This window comes from Lingula anatina, chromosome 1, assembly GCF_051362555.1.
Source record: "Lingula anatina isolate TDL-2025a chromosome 1, LinAna3.0, whole genome shotgun sequence".
Classification (NCBI taxonomy): domain Eukaryota; kingdom Metazoa; phylum Brachiopoda; class Lingulata; order Lingulida; family Lingulidae; genus Lingula; species Lingula anatina.
This window is the reverse complement of record NC_141767.1, coordinates 39,714,788-39,732,026: the sequence shown is the minus strand read 5'-3', so window position 1 is coordinate 39,732,026 and position 17,239 is coordinate 39,714,788. Positions and strand designations below refer to the sequence as shown.

General features: G+C 36.8%; 2 protein-coding genes across 5 annotated transcripts in view; one reads left to right on the top strand and one right to left on the bottom strand.

Moving 5' to 3' along the window:
• The first annotated feature begins 591 nt into the window (after positions 1-591).
• LOC106173098 (uncharacterized protein C2orf42) lies at positions 592-5,726 on the top strand. Its single transcript, XM_013554094.2, has 9 exons — positions 592-783; positions 1,238-1,960; positions 2,240-2,381; positions 2,752-2,913; positions 3,139-3,264; positions 3,437-3,544; positions 3,733-3,941; positions 4,188-4,350; positions 4,629-5,726. The coding sequence occupies exons 2-9, from the start codon at positions 1,256-1,258 to the stop codon at positions 4,823-4,825; spliced, it is 1,812 nt and encodes a 603-aa protein (XP_013409548.1). The 5' UTR covers positions 592-783; positions 1,238-1,255; the 3' UTR covers positions 4,826-5,726.
• Positions 5,727-6,122: 396 nt separating this feature from the next.
• Positions 6,123-17,239, bottom strand: part of LOC106173091 (regulator of G protein signaling 12) — a 40,835-nt gene continuing 29,718 nt past the window's right edge. For 2 of the 4 annotated variants that reach the window (XM_013554079.2, XM_086999995.1), the window contains 9 exons: positions 16,889-16,958; positions 16,486-16,622; positions 16,011-16,211; positions 15,643-15,840; positions 15,313-15,403; positions 14,901-14,918; positions 13,101-13,303; positions 12,618-12,837; positions 6,123-9,292 (listed from right to left, as the gene is read on the bottom strand). In XM_013554079.2, coding sequence (XP_013409533.2) covers positions 7,491-9,292; positions 12,618-12,837; positions 13,101-13,303; positions 14,901-14,918; positions 15,313-15,403; positions 15,643-15,840; positions 16,011-16,211; positions 16,486-16,622; positions 16,889-16,958 — 2,940 coding nt within the window. In that variant the 3' untranslated portion in view covers positions 6,123-7,490. Of the gene's footprint in view, positions 9,293-11,081; positions 11,127-12,617; positions 12,838-13,100; positions 13,304-14,900; positions 14,919-15,312; positions 15,404-15,642; positions 15,841-16,010; positions 16,212-16,485; positions 16,623-16,888; positions 16,959-17,239 lie in introns of all 4 variants that reach the window. The other 2 variants (XM_086999999.1, XM_013554080.2) reach the window with 2 other exon arrangements.

The following is a 17,239-nucleotide window of genomic DNA, read 5'->3' as shown; positions in this document are numbered from 1 at the left end:
GACAATACATGTATCTTATTTGGGAATGAAGTTGCATTGTATCTTGTATCCTATGAAGTAGATCTGTCAGTAAAATCAGGGCATTTATGATGAAGTGCTAATATACGGTGAAGCATCCTAACATTTGTAACTATGATAATTAATAAATATAATTAAGATAGATTACATGAAAAATATGTAAAAATTATTTAAGTTGGGATACTTTCCGCCGCCGGCAACCAAACAATTAAATGAATGGGAAAATAAAAGAATAAACAGATAATAAGTACATAAATAAATAAACAAATAAATAAATAAATATAAATAAATCTATAAATAAATGAATAAATAAATAAACAACATAGACTTAAAACTATTTATTATTATTATTCTTTGCGAAACTCATTGTAAATTGATACAAAAATAATGCATCCGAAGGTAGTAAATATTTTAAAAACAATCTGTCGAATGTGGTCCTTCATTTATTTACAGCAAGTGATTGAAAAAAATATATCGTCACTATAACATCTGGCTTTGGGTTTATGATAGTTATAAATTGACCAATGGGTTGGCTCAGTATATCACATGATGCAAATGATCCAATCACATGACAGCTTATTTCCGTTGTTCGTGTGAAAAAGACAAGATGGCGAAGGAGGAAAAAGTTTTGCGGTATTATGCCCATTTCGTATGTCGTGTTAATACAAATAACATGAAGCATTTTTACTGGAAGAGTTAAAAAGGGCAAGCATCGTTACAAGCACAAATATATAAGATTTGGTGCTCCGCACAGGCTATATACTGGTAACTATTTCGCCATTTTGAATTCCGCGTTTTTTGTCGTCTGGTAGTGGTACTGACTATTGACTGTTAGCAAGTACACTATGAGCAAGTGCACTTGCTTGTCAATGTAGATTTGCAGATTTTTCCAACATTACTTAATTTTTTTTGAAAAATGATAGTTTATTTACATTGCCATCAATTTATGAGTTAGTCATACTTGACAGTTTTAGACCAAGATACAAGATCAATTCTCACTCACCTAAAACATTAAGTGCATTAAAAATATGAGAAAAATATTAATGTCCGTGAAAGTTATGCACTTGTGAACTACTTAGATGACTGTGTGATATTAACTGGATCAATGTTTTGTTTGGATGAATGTTTAATTTAATTATTACTCTTTAGCATAAGGCATTGATCTGTAGTGTGAGTAGATGTTTTTATTTTGAATTAACGGTCCTCTTATTTGTTTCAGCACACTAAGCTGCCAAAAATGTCATTCAGTAATCCAGAGAAAGTCAAGGCCCTTTTTGGGGACCTTGGAAAGCCAACTATGCGTGGCATTCGCAAATGTCCGAAGTGTGGTACATTTAATGGCACCAGAGGCATCAGCTGTAAAAACAAGTCCTGTGATGTGATCTTCAGAGATGTGCAGAAAAAGAAAGGAAAGCATAGTGTGGATGCTGTGAAGATCATAACTGGTTCAAATGTTCAGGTGTTTTCAGTGCGTCTACGAGACAAGGGTCCGGACTATAGAGCCTTTGTTCAGCTGCCTCTGGTGCAGGACATTGATGGCAACCCAGCAGAGGCTGTGGACCCTGAAATTATAGCATCAGCATCTAGGTGTTATGTTGAAAACTGTAGCAAAAACTCTCAGCTGAATCTTACAGGGGACACTTGCCCCCACATCCAGGCAGCTATAGGCTGCGCTGAGGAGGCCCAGCCTCTCTCCCTGAAGAATTCAATATTGAATTCTTTGAACATTTCCAATGAAACAAAACAGTCAATTTGGTTGCTGGCAACAGAGACTACAGGTCCATTAGTACAGAGAGTTACCAAAAATGTGATGGTTGTCAAATGCAAACCCAATCAAAAGCATCCATTGGGATTTTTGCATTTTGCCTTCTTTGAGACAAAATTAAATCGTAATAGACCTCAACCAGAGTTTAAGTTTCAGTGCAGCTGTAAAGCTTTTAAGGTACATATACTTTAACATCATTATTATTCTTTGCTTAAATGATTTACCACAGGTCAGTAAAAGATGTTTGATGTTAAGTTTAACATCTTAGAAAAGTACCTAGTCATGATATGGACTTGTTAACCCTATGAGCAGAGTCAACTGCAAAAGAAAAACATAGACATAATTTTGTGATAAAAATTTCAATACGTATCTGTTGACAATTTATATACTTTATATCTCAGATGTAAACCTACAAGTGTAGGCAACTGTATAATTGATGTAATATTGTGTCTGCAGGCTCAGAAGGAAGGTAGTTCTAAACATGACCCACAGAAAAGATGTGTTCATTTCTATGCATGCATCACTGCATTTGGCAGTGATGACAAACTAGCAGAAGAGTTTGCATACTACATAGCTCTGGACAGAGTGGCCAATGAAGGTAAGGCAGAGTCGTGTTTCTTTACAGTTAACAATACTCTTTATGTATAAAAATTATTTTTAGCACATAATCAACATAAAAAGAAATTGGATTTATACAACTGCTGTGTTGTTGTTATAACAGAGTGATATGAATGTCTTGGGGTAGAATGTGTTTATAAAGCTTTATTAATTAAGCAATCTGTGATGCTAACAATGAAAATGGGCCAGTTAATTTGTGAATTTGTTAAATAATGAGCTACTGTTCCTGTTTTGGACCCTGGTGGCCCAAAGGACCAGTAGGATAGAAATATTTGGCACAGGCTGATAAAGTAACTTTGACAGCAAATCAAGGGAACAAATGTTAGAGTTAATATGCTCATAATTTTCAGATGTTTCAGCGGAACGCCAGCTGGTGTCTCTGATCAACCCTCCTGACGGACAGGACCACCCTGCTGTCACGGACCCCACACAGGTAGAGGTAGTTCTACAGGAAGAAACAGATGACTTCCTGAGACCACCAACAGCTAAGAAGAAGAAGGATGATACCTTGGGTAAGTTTAGGCAATGATTATTTCAGCAATATGTGGTTTTAGTTACACACTGCTCTTACCTTAGTGTTAGCATGATGCCTGCACATAGAATTGTTTTAATTTCAATGTTTAGAATTGTATTTTTTTTTTCAGACAACCAACAGCTCTTAACTGAAATTGAAAATAAAAATTAAACAGTTGTACCATAGCCTTTATAGATATGAAATTGATGTGATCTTTTTATAGCTCAAGCCAGTAGTGCACTGCTAACCCTACAAGAAAGTGTCAATACCACAACACCAAAGAAGCCCAGCCCAGCAAAACCACAGGCTGTCAGCCAGAAAACGCCAAGTGTCACGCCAAAGAAAACAGGTATGGGATATATTGTGAATAGTCTCGAGTGAAACAGGAGGGCTTTTATGAAATGGTTTAGATAAATTAAAGACTCACAATTACTTATAATATTGTGAGGGTCAAAATATATTTGTTAAGATGGATGGGTTATTTCTCAAAACCTGTGATGCTAAAGTTTCTTCTGTTACAGTGTTAAACAACCTACCTGTGGAGGAAAGCCAGGTGTTTATAAGCTTTCATCAGTGGTTGGCAAGTGTTACAGAGAGAATAAACCAGACAATGCACTACCAGTTTGATGGTAAGAAAATCAAATTGTAAAATTGGTTCCATAATTTTAAGTATTGCTGATGTCCCTCATATATTATGATTGTATTTCATGCAGAATTAATTAGTTTTTAAGATTGCCAAGGAAACTATTGTATTATTTGATTATTAACACTGCATTTTTAGCAATATTTTTATTGATTTTACTATGACTTGTTGCAGGGAATCCCGACCCTTTAGTTTTCCATGCTCCCCAATGTTTCTTTGACTGTCTCCAGCAGAGGATCGCAACAGGAAACAAGAAAAAGAGGCTGCCAAATAGTACCACTGCTTTTGTCCGGAGAGATGCTCTTCCTCTTGGAACATTTACCAAGTACACCTGGCATATCACCAATGTTCTGCATGTTAAGCAGATATTTGATACACCAGAGGTAAAGGAAAGCTGATTAGATGCATTTTTTTTTTTTTTTTGTCTGTTATACTGAATGGAGGATGACTGTTACTTATACGATGAAGTTTGTGAAGGTTGGCATACTATGTGTGAAGCATTTTTGCTGTGAAATAGAATTTATGTTTTCCCTTGTGCTATGTATTATTTTAATTATGTATACTTTAAAAATGAAGTTTGATTTAGAAGGTTTCCAAGTTATTTATCTGAAATGGAATAATTGTTGCAGATGTCCCTTGAAATTACCAGGAATTTTGTTGAAAATCGAGATGGCACTTATGACTTGTATGAGGTTCCAAAGGTTCAGGTGGAAAACCTTGATGAACCTTTTAAGCAGAACAAGAACCAGACTCCAATCAGGCCATTTGAACTGAAAACGTACTTAAAAGTTGGTATGTAGCTGGCTGTATTATTTGCAACATATCTTCTGGTAGACAACAAAGTGAAAATATTGGAAATGTAACAGAGTTACTTTTTTAATAAATGATTTTTTTAGTACAAAGAGATATATTTGGCCTTAAGCTTTAAAATCATGAAATGGAACTGTCTGAAATATGATATGCTAACAAATATTGTCCACAGTTACATAAAATAAAAAGACGACCTCAAAAGAAATTACATGGCTGTAGACTACCTACTTTTTAATGTTCAGAACATGATCCAATTTCAGGCAACATGGCTCAAGAGCAGAGGGAGCCGACACCATTTATAATAGAATGGATACCAGATATCTTACCTCAATCTAGGATAGGAGAACTGAGAATCAAATTTGAATATGGTCATCAGAGGAATGGAATAATTGAGTACAGACAGTCTGTGCCAGTGCAGCATTCCCAGGTTATTGAACTGCAGCAGATTCAGGTGTAACATCAGTGTGTTGTTCTGTGCATGAGGAATATTCAGACAGCAGGTACAAGCAGGATAAAGAATGGTGTTGTAAAACCAGGAAGTTAGGACTTAACTAATGTATAAGGCTGAAGTCTATATGGTCCTTCCAATAAAAATTGGGTGGTGTGAAGTGTTGGTATACGGAGTGTTGCATACAAGGAATTTGGTTTGTAGATAGTGGTTAAAGTGATGCAAGTATAAGGAACAATGGGCACAATGTGTCTAGCTACTGGTGGAAAGAGCTGTACTCAGAATTTTAACACTAAAAGAGCAAGGATCTGCTAATTAAGACAAGGAGGATGGATATTTCAATTTAGCTGTTCTTTTCCTTCCATTTCAGATGTTAAAGGTGTGAATATGGCATTATATTTCTGCAGTTCAGTTTCATTCAAGTTTTCTTCGTTGGAAATGAATGGTGTTATTCCTACTGTGCCCATAAGTTGTCCAGATACGTTTGGGCACAAATGGTATTTTTATCAGTATTTGGATGAACTGCTAAAAGTGATAGATCTGTGTTATACGAGTTGTGTGTGTGACGCTGGCTTCACACAGTCTAGTTTTGGACATATTACTGCAGAGAACCCCAGAGTTCCTCATATAATATTATGACAGGGGTCAATGTACATCCTGAAGTCATGATTCAACTCAAATACATCAGTTTTAATGACATTTATATTATCTTGTCTTTTTAGCATTAATTTTTAAAATACCAGTTGACCAAAGTCTTGTATTTATCATCTGCATCAGTTGTTAGGAGAGCAGTTGTTTGCATTGACATGCAACGGGAATTGAATATGTAGAAGAACATTGGGAAATTTGTAATTATTCACACCCTGGTGTTTAAATTGCTTCAAATAAAGACAGTTGTGTTCCCATCAAATAGCCGTTTTAGTTATCTTTCTCTTAAGAACTATTTATTAGGCAGGTACTCACAAGATTGACTTCACTTACACCATTGTCATCAATTTAAATATTGAACATGATATTTTCTTTTAAATAGTTGGATACTTCAATTTTTTTCAACTGATCAAGTGGCAACATCCCAAAAGGTTTTGAATTGATTCAAGTGACTGCACTTTACCTCAGTAAAGGTTAGAATTTATTATTGCACATAATTAAAGGTGCTTTTTTTCCAAATTGTAAATATGATTCAACTTGGTTTGGGCATTTAAATCACAAACTTTTTTTGTCAAAATTACCCGAACAAAATAAGCTTGTGAAGCTACTGGCACTTTCCCATTTTGAGACAGTTAAAAGAAGAAAAGAGCTGACAGAGTTTAATATAATGACAGCAATTTTATTGCTTTTTTTGCGCCTAGGAGGAAAAATTCTTTTGAAGTTCATAATATACAGCAGTAACACATATCTTATCATTAAGATTTTAAAAAGTTCTCCCACATAAATAACTGTTGGCAAGGAAGACTTCACAAAGTCGGAACTGATTAGCTTTGCTTGATCTGCAACTTCAACTTAGTCTCAACTACGAATCAACAATGTCCAAATTAAAATGAGTGATAGCAAAACATGATACAATCATGGTGACAAATATCGCAGGTGTCTGTTTTACAGGTACTGCTAAAATGGTGTAAACTGTTAAAAGATTGTCAAGTTATCAACACAATGTTTTAACATCTGTGTTCTTCCAGTTGAAAAAAAAAAAGAAGGAAAAAATAAAACATTTGGTAAGAGATCAAGCTTGGGAAATAGAGATCTAAGTGGGAAGGAATACTGGTAAAAGCCCCAACTGGAGGAGTTAAAATCACCTTTGCGTTAAATTCCATACAGGCTGTCAGATGCACTCTGAAAATATCTACAAACTAAACTATTACTATGAACTCACTTAAAACTTCCTTAGTCAATCGTTTTGGTAGCCCTTCGTGGGAAGAGATGGAATAAACATTTAAAAAATATTCAAAACTGATGATATTATTGTGTTAAATATGCTGAAGACATTACTGAGACTTACTTAATTCTTATATACAATTAATGATAAACACATTTCAATGCAATTGATATGGAGGTGCATATATATATATGTAGTACCCTGTTTCAGTGGAATATGACAATAAACATCAATGTGACTAGCTCTGAACAGTTTAGAGAAACCATCAGACTCTACACACCTTGGCATCTTCCAGCTATACTAGCATATGAAGTTATAGAAGATACAGTATGTACATTTTTTACATATTTACACATCACTAAGATATATACTAGTATATATATATATATACATACACAGTTACATATATCTTACCCCCTAGTAAATGAAATAAATATCCCAACAGTTACATGGGTAGTATTTTTAACAATAAAAATTGAATGACAGGTGTACACAACTTTGTTAAAACTGCCTCCATTTACAGCATAATAAAAGCCTAGGTCAAATATTGGCATTTTATTCCAGTACACAGCATCTACAGCTAGAAAGACAGTAGCAGTATAAATTTTGTAGCCTCTGCATAACTCTGATATGTTCTGAGAGAAAAAAGTTTGTTCAAGTTACATGACACTTCAGCTAATACGAAAATAAAAATGAATTTCAAAAATTATTTCATTACACAAAATCTTTTCAAGACAAAACAATAATCTGAGTTAAGGTGACAAGTTATGCAGAGTCCACCATATATAAATTTTCTCCAAATCAAACAAAAGTAATTTTGACATCAGATCTCTGCTGGCCCTGGTCATACGGCCCAGAGCTGACCCCAGTCTTCCTAACAGCTGCTGTGCGCAGTTCTGGGCGGGCCATACTTTTACTGTAGCTGGGAGGAGGAACATATGGGGCTGGTTGCCTGTTCTGCACAGCACTGACACCTACAGGTGATCTCTGTAATGCTGGATAGGTGGAGCCACCAGTGGTGCTGTGATAACTTGGCGCTGGCTGAACGGAAGGCTGTCTGCCCTGTCCGGAATATGCCGAATGATGATTATATTTGATTGCATGAGAAGCAGCAGCAGGATTAGGGTTATAAGCATTGGATGTGAAGTCTAGCCTAGTCCTGGCTTTGGGGCTAGGGCTGTCTAGAGGTAAGAGGTCATGGGTCGTGGGAGATGGTGTGGAAGCTGGTGGCGACAGACGACTAGTGTTACTGGTTGTCTCTGCACTGCAGTTAGCAGGCTCTGTGTCTGTCCCAATGTCTCCTTCATCTGAGAAGCTGCTGTGGTGGTGGTAGGAAGAACTGCGCCCCCTAGTGTTCTGCAGGACATGAGTCTCCTTGCCCCCTTTCTGTGTTTCACAGCTTTGTGATCGTGGGAAGCGCCTGGAGTACGGAGATCTGAACTGTTCCTCTCCACCAGAGTCATGTTGGATGATACTGATCTCCCAGGGTTTGCCTGTGTTGCCAGTCACAGGGGGAGGAGGAGGGAAATCTGCTTCCTGGAACTCTGTCAGACTGCCATCCATTACTGAGGGTGGCGGAGGAGGAACAGAGTCGGGACGAGGAGACTGCTGGGCTGCTATGAGAGTAGCATCTAAGTCAGCTTCAGTGATTTCTGTATAGTTCTCTATCACAGTTCTATTAAGTCCAGGAGTGACAGGTGAGCTAATCTCCTCAAAAACTCTAGAGTAAGCTTTAGGCGTCTGTGGACTAGAATCCTGCTGAGACAGGGAGCGCTGTGGTTTGGGTGGAGGAGGAGGGGGCTTAGTCTTTACTACATTCTTATCCTCCATTGAAAACCTGTTATCTGCCAGCTTATAATTTCCAGGATCTTCAGAGTATGAACGTGTGGTTGTAGTTCTTTTCGAGTTTCCCACACTCCCCCGTGAACTAGAAGAGCTTCTGCAGTCAGAGCCATATGAGAACCTATCACCTCCAGGGTGACCCATGGGAAAAGAATCCCGACTGTCTCCATGAAAGGGAAAGGAATCTCTAATCTGTGAGTTTGTAAACAGGCTGCTGTGAGCTGAAGAATCTAAGTCATAGTCACTGAGGCCTCTCTCATTGAGCTCAGAGGGATACCTATAGGCCTGGTCAAAGTACTCCTCTGCCTCTAAGTGGGAGGGTAAAATTCCCTCCCCACTGAAACTTGTGTCCAGATGGGCAGGGAAATCACCAGGGGAGAGGTGACCAAACGTATGGAAAGTCTTCAAAGATCTCCTGTCTCCAGTGCTACTGCTGCTTCCTCGGCTACCAGCACTTCTACTACTGTGGTCAGAGGCCAGTGACGGCTGAGAAGTCGATTTCATCAAGTGAGAGTCAATGGAATCCTGACTGCTAGGTCCACCTCCATATATGTAAGAGGGTTCCGATTCCTGTCTCTGAGGAAAGATTTCCGAGTGTCTATTACCTGCATTAGGTGAATTTTCTTTGTCGGAGGAAGAGTGAGCAGGTTTCTTTAAGAAGTCTGGGAGTTCAGGCTGGGAGAGCAGTAATCCTCTCTGGTCATCTAGTCGCGATGTTTGCATGGCCTTGACACCAGAGACAAGCTGCTTGAAGCTGGCATCTGGAAAAGACAAAAGGAAGAAATGAAGTACACTATGTATAATACACTTGCTGAGGTGATGTATTAAAAACATATATAAACATTACTTCAACAAAATCCCAAGTTTATGTATAAGTAAAATTAGTGTAGTTATATAATGGTAAGAGTTATTATATGCAAATCTCAAACATTGTAGACAAAAAAAAAAATTACAAATGGATTTATGGTAACTGACTGATCTTTCAGGTCTGGAGTTTTCTGATAAAGGAAAAAGACAAACATTTTATGCCTTTTAATAGCAGACCAATTAGATTCTGATTAGTTTTTCATTGCAAGTTCCAGAAACTCATTGCAAAACACAATATTAATTTTCAAGCAAGTTCAATATGACTGATTAGTTTTACTCATATTTTTTGTGGTCTCCATTGAAGTCAGATTGTTAAAATATCACACAGGTTTAAGGTACATGATTAGTATATACAGATTTTATTTCAAGGAATAATCACTGGCTTTGGGTCTGATAATTCTATTCTTCATGCGGGTTCAAGGTAAATGGTTAGTGATTAGATATGCTTTTTTCTTTTTTTTATTTTTGTCAAGATAAACATCTTCATGAAGAAAAAAAGAAAATTTGAACAGGTAAATACGAACAAAATCAAGCACTTCAAAAAGAACTTTCTCAACTATTACATGTATTTCAATGTGCACTGTATCAAACAACACCATTTCCTTACACATAATTTAATGTTTAAACTTGTGTTTGCAGGATGTATTATGTGTGACTACATGTGAGACTTAGAACAATGATGCAAGGCACCAGTCAAGAGTCTCAAAACTTTAATATTCAATACCAACATTCTAAATCCACAACCCTCTGTATTTTTTCACATTTTTTTTTCATATCACCCCTCAAATATTGAGGGGACCCTCTTTTCATCTGATACATGAATAATGAAACAGAGAAGGATCCTTGTGTCATGTGAAGATCTCAGTTAGCAGACAGAGATTTCAAACCCAACTTCAGTATCAAAAGAGATACACCTGTTATGAATGACAGTTCCCATCCGTCTCTTTCTCTTTAAGTATCAATAATGTGGCTAAGAATTATTGGAATAATCTGCTTTGTTTTGAGACTCTCCTTGGCTAGGGCTTGCAAACATGCAATTTGGACCCAGTGGCTGAACTGTACCACAATACAATAGCTAACAACAACATCTAACAACCAAAGGTATCCACAAGGTAACACAGACCATTGCAAATGAACAAAATGTATTATGTATGAATGCGCTTCTGGGTAGTTACTTCCACTGTAAACTGGGGAGGGGGGAGGGGGGGGGGAGGTAGAAAGAAAATAACAGACAAAGGCACAGAACTATACATTACAGTTACTACACATACAAGCAATTGTCCCCAATCCTTTCCTGCACAATTTTGCATTCTAACTAAATATATAGTATATATACTGGCATGCAAACAAAAGGAGACCATCAAGTCATGCTAATTAATAACCATGCCCCACCCTAAAAAAAATAATAACAGCTGAAAGAAATCTGTTAGTGATAACCTTAAGAACACAGAAGAGCCAGAAGACCAAGACATGGGAGTGTGGTAGTTGAGACAGTGGTTGAGAATAAACACAATCCACCTGATTCACACCACGTCCCACCAGCTGCTGTGTTAGTGACCCCAAGCATACCAGACAACACTCAACCAAGATGACTTTGATATATAAAAATATTTGTGTGTGTATACATTTATATATATGTATATAAATATGAGAGATAGCATGCCAGGCCTGCTTATAACTTACTGGTCCACCTCCTGCTTCTAGTTGCTCATATATACATGATCAAACCTTCACAAGGAAGAAATAAGGTTATATATAAATATGAGGGTTCAACAACAATGCAAGGACAAATCAAATGTAGAATCTACCAGTCTTCTTATCACATAAAACTATCAAGGTCTACTCATTCTCATTTACCTCGAATGATAAATCAGTTACTGAAGTAATGGTAGATACTGGTTTTGTACACATCATTCTTTAACATACAAAATACAGATAAAATGGGAGGCAATACATATAAACATATAGATACTGTATTTATATGAAGTCAACTGTTCACCCTATAAATTTCTTCTCCAGTCACCCATGCAGTTAATAACACATAAATACCTTACGGCCATATATAAAATACAGAGATTCAATGACAAGAGATGCCATGAAAAAATGCACAACATGTATCGTAGCTGTGTGTTAGGGGTGACAATATTGAGGCATTGTGTTGGGTGTGACATACAGTTCAGCCCTGGATGTTGCAAATATTTGAAACACTGAGTCCACACATGTCTAAAGCTGCCAAATGTACAGACAACCTTTTTGTACAAGAAACTTTATATAGATAAATATCAAAAATAGCCCTATCACCGTGCCTGTAATTAAGCCTTTCTTGTGATACCAAGCCCAGAATCACCAGAAAAAAGGTACTCAAAATAAATAAATAAATAAATATATAAATGTATAAGGAATAATTTTGACGTGCCCACTTAGTAACTCCACCTGAACGTAAGGGCAATGAGTCATCACCACAAGTTTAACCCAACACTGCTTCCTACTTATTGCAGTAATAAGAAATGAGTCTCGTTCCATCAACAAGGGCAGCCGCAAGTGATAGGAATATGTGCAGATACTGTTGATATCTAGAATCTAATCTTAGCTGTAGTTATGTACAGCTTTGATAAAACCATGGCAGCTTGTTCATGACCACACCATTTTTAAAGAAAATACAACAAAAAATTCACAATGCTTGATATGTCATTTTGAGCACTTTCAAACAAATCCAGATCAGGATTGTTTTAGTACAATTTTAGTCAGAAAGAAGAAGCATGTCATGAGTTTAAAAAGTGTGGAGAATTTTATTTTTCTAATTGCTGCAACAAATTTGATGGACTATGTGTCATAATATAAATATTCCCCCAACCACTGTACCAATCCCCTTTCCTTCTCAACCATCTTTCCTGGGTGTCCCAGTTTCCATATCTCATTAACTTAAAAAGGTGGCAAAAATAAAAAAATACCAATTTACACCAGTGCTAACCAAACACAAAAATCCAAAACACAAACATCTACGTATCCCAGCAGAGAGAGAACAATTATGAAAATTACTACTAAGTACCATTTCCCTACTATAAAGTCCAGGACAAATAAAAGCAACATTATGAAAGAAAATGCAGAAAACCTCTAACAAGCCTAAGGTAGAGAATAGCACTGGGGTCACTCTTAAAAGAGACACTCCTAAGCATATTCTAAGACAAAAAAAACCCTCAGAATGGTACAAGAACATACCTTCAGCGTTTGACCTCTTCTTCTTCACAGCCGTGCCATTTGCACCGTCTTTCTTTATCATGGAGTTCCGCTGAGTTGCAATGCCACTGTTAGCACTGGATGATGTGGGAATTCCCACTTTCTCTTTGCTCTTTTTGCTCTGGATTTTGTCTCCCACAGAGTTCCTTCTGATAAGACTAAATATTCCAGAGGATCGGTTACTGCTAGATCTGTCATCGGTCTAAAAGAAATTAATATACAATGCCAATACATTATTTAGCACACTTATTAAACCTAGTGCCACTTAACATACAAAATTTAGACAAATTTAAGCTGCATATAAGACCCAAAGAAGTAGATGGCCTTGTTGCAATAAAAAGAACCAAGTTATACTATAAAATTACTATATAAAATGAAAATAATTTATTATTCTTCCCACTATTATATTGATTACATTTGTCCAGAAGAAAAAAAGGATATCCAAGTGAAATTTAGTTCTACTACCTTGGCATTTCTGTCCAGGTCTAATATCCCTAGTTCATCAAAGCCATTCAAGCAGTCCCCCTTTCCTTCTATCATCTCCTGGAAGGCATTACCAGAGGCATCCTCCTTAGATGCTAGAGGTGGAGCAGGAACGCTGTGCCGCTGGCGGGGCAATGGCGGCTTGCCTATACTTGTCCTGTGTAACTCATATCCTCCGCCCCATTCTGAAGGAAATAGAAGTGTAAAATTAGTTGGCACTCCAGGAAGAAATGAATTTTCTAAAAATGTCTTATAAGGTAATAGGCCAAATCTAATCCACAGAATAATCCATCATTAACTTCAATGCTTTTAAATTAATAATTTTTCAGAAAGTTGAGCTTAGGCAAAGTTTCAGAAATGTGGCTTCAAAATGTCCCGAAAATGTCAAAATAGCAAAATATCCCACAAAATTAAGTGTTTAGACCTTCTGACTAATATGGACTTAAAAAAATAACAAGCACAAGGCAAGTAGCATTGGCTTGTCAGGTGTGTTCACTAGGGGATGCACAGTCAGGGAGGTCTGGATTACAACTAGACTCAGTATATAGTCTAAACTGGAAGGAACCTGCCTTAATAACAAAGCCAAATGACAGTGACAAAGCAGTCACTAATCACAAACATGCTGATGGAACAAAATTAATATCTGCTGTAACATGCAACAATAATTACAAAAATACAGCAGAGGTAAGACTATTTCCAATACTATACTACAGTGATGTTTGTGTTAGTTCCAGGTAATTCCAAGTAATTATGACCAAACAGGAAATACATGTCACTGAGGAAAAGGGAATGAAGTAAGGAGAACTGCATGCTACATAATTTAAGGCTACATTTTAAGTATTTCCTCTATCAACCTGTGTGGGTAATTTGGAAAGAAGTGGGAAAGGGAAATATAGATCAGAGTTGAGATATGACCTGATATAAACGCCGAAGAGCACATGCTGCACCTCAGGTACAAGGCACACCTGTAATTGCACCTGCCTATATGTATAATAACTTACCACTCACTCATTACCAATCAATATTTACTAGCAAAACTGTCAAATGCAGCAGACAAGATTAAATCCCATGTCTGAGTTTCTGGTTTCTCATCCTGCTCTCCCCTCTAAACTCGTCTTCAGTATTGCTAGTGCTATTATTATATCCACATTAAAAGCAAGTACAATGTAGCCATGCATATCCGCGGAGCCATTCACCAAGCAAAAGCAGCCAAGCACAGCAGACTGGGGATTGGAGAAAATACTGTTACTAATCAAATTTGTTCTCAAGAGAACTCTCAGCTTTGGACACAATCAATTTAGTGGTTTTCTACACAATCAAAATTCTGCGATTAAAATGTCTGGCCTTTCATCAGTTTTGCTAGACATTTCCATTCGAGTGATTGGCAGAAAACTGACTGCTTCACTCTTAAGCAACTTGTATTCTTGCACTGTTTTCCTCAAACAGCATAAAGATATGTGGATATAAACAACCTTAATAGCACTTTTTTCACTATTTCCGAAATTCAAGAGAATCAGGTATAACTGTCTTCCCTCATAAATGGAGAGGTGCAGTTTTTCCAATGTGTAAACATTAAAACATAAATAATCCGTGCCCGCTGCACTCCAACTGCAGACATGCAATGACAAACACGCACACACATGCCTGCATCACACACACGTGCTTACATACTCCTCCAAACCAAGCAAAACCACTCCCGACAATCACCATGTGTATGCAACCATGTGCTATATATACGTATACATATTAGTATCATCACCAACACCTACATTAAGGACTCACCTCTCTGTGATCTAGACCCTAGATATGTGAAGTTAGAAATGAATGCTCAGGTTAGTTGATTTGGCCATTTCCATTGGGAAGCTATAGTAAAGGGTTCACTCCCACCCACCCCACTGTGTGCAAATCACACTTCCTATATACCATCTACTAGTGCCAATTAACCCCATCTCAATGCTAAGAACATTTAATAAAGTTAAGGCAATTTCACATTTATATGAGATATACTGACACATGAAAAAGCTGATGCTTAATACTGCTATGGATACATAATTATCAATAACAATATTCCCAGATTAAACATCTCGTCCATTTAATATTATACAACCAAGCAATTAATATTGTACATGCTGAGATGAGCACAAGTGGTAAGTCAACACTGCAGTAAGCATGCTCTGAGCACACCATCACCAACCTGCAAAGTCCTCAGCTGGCTGAACTATAACTCTTTGGTTCTCTACCACTGATACCAACATGTTGGGATCCAGAGGATGACCAAGTCCTGCCTGTAACATAGGAACATGTCTTTCTCCATCAACAAACTACATATTATTCAAAACTAACCTGATCATTCTAAAATACTGTTCACGGCCAAAAGACTATTAGCTACAATTCATTTTTGAAAATGTGATAAAAAATAGAATCTCAAATGTGTATCATTTCAACTGAGGAAAATATCTTGCTCATTTAAACAGATTTGCAACAATAAATGTTCCTTGTACTAAACCAGATTGGTTCAACTTACCACAAACATGGCCATGTTCTCAATCTTATAGCCATATTTATTCAGTATAGGTTTGAACACCTCCTTCACAGTGCGTGTTGGCTTAGCTTTCACACCAATAGACTTGTTATTTGGCATATCAAGACGGAACAGCACCCGAGACTCCAGCTTGATCTCCTTGGAGCCTAGACTAGAGATGTCTTTGCGTAGGTCTAGAGCCTAGAAAATAATAATAATTTAAACACAATTAAAATGGAGAATGGGGAGATTAAGTAACTACATAGATAAAAATAAAATCAAAATTAAAATACTGGATCTAAAAAACTATATTTGTAAACCTATGATAATTTTTCAAAAATGCCAATGACCAAAGCATTTGCTATACTGACCTTTTCTGAGCCCACTATGAGTACATCTAAAGTAGCTAGTATCAACCCTCTCTTCTCACACAGTGACAATACTGCATCTTTGACAGTTTGGCCTGGCTTGGCATAGATCACAGTGGTGGCTCCATCTGGCAGGATAACTCGACACAACTTGTAATTCTCTTTGTTATCTCCTTGTGAGCTGGTGTCATCCTTGTTCAGGGACTAAAGTAAAACACGTAAGATCAGCAATGCACATTCAAGAGTCTTAGCAAAATTGTCATTGTTTTAGGAACTATATGCTAAGAATATAATTACAGCATGCGCTTAATTACAACAAACCACTAGCACCAATGTCCATGCTGTACAAAATTCTCAACATCATTGTATGCCTTGCTTTGTTTTTTTTTTTTTTTTTTAAATTTATTCTGCAACTTTGGCAAACTTAAGAGAACAGATGTTTTTACTTGATAAAACAGAATTCGCCCTGATCTAATACCTCTTGTGATCCTGTAATTTCCTTGCTCATCATGCTGAGATCTGCCGAGGCCAGAGAACTCTTCATGGTTCCTTTCCTCTCAGAGTCACTGGTACTACCACTGCTACCTTTTCCACTGGGTCTCTTACTGCCTTTACCTATCAATATAATATGCCCCACTGCCTAAACTATCCAGAACTAAGATCCCAAACACAATTTATAATTTATATGTTAATTAAATATAAGATCCCTTTTGCCAGAGGGAATAACTGTGGATGTAAAGTAAGTGGGATATATCAGCTAGTTGATTACACAGATGCCATATATATGATATGAATTTAACAGAAAGTTAATCATCTTAATTTCATTAAAAAAGTACACATTTCTCTATTTTCCACTGACAAGAATAACATATTATTTATACCTTTCCATGGTAGCAAAGATTTCCTCCTTTTGCCATCTTCTTCACCATCTGTGCTCGCCTTCTTTCTTAGCTACAAAACAAACAACAACAGCAAAATAAGTAGAATAGAATGTAAATCAAACCAATAATAAATTGAAGCATTTCTACATTGTAAACACTTCAGATAAAAACCAATAAAAATTTCATAAGTCTCAATTATGCAGGCATATGAGTAGTCAATCAGAAACACTATAAATATATGAATTCAATTTATAAACTCATATCTCCTGAAAAACATCTTTGCTTATGTCTTCCATGCAGAGCTCACAGGCTCTCTCACCCAAGGATATGTGCTAGACTTTCATTAAAGAA

What these genes read in the sequence shown, in the direction of transcription:
- LOC106173098 (XM_013554094.2), top strand. Translation starts at nt 1,256, where the DNA reads ATGTCATTCAGTAATCCAGAGAAAGTCAAGGCCCTTTTTGGGGACCTT. An exon ending in GCAGCTGTAAAGCTTTTAAG is followed by an intron (nt 1,961 to 2,239) that starts GTACATATACTT and finishes TTGTGTCTGCAG; the next exon opens with GCTCAGAAGGAAGGTAGTTC. An exon ending in GAAGAAGGATGATACCTTGG is followed by an intron (nt 2,914 to 3,138) that starts GTAAGTTTAGGC and finishes ATCTTTTTATAG; the next exon opens with CTCAAGCCAGTAGTGCACTG.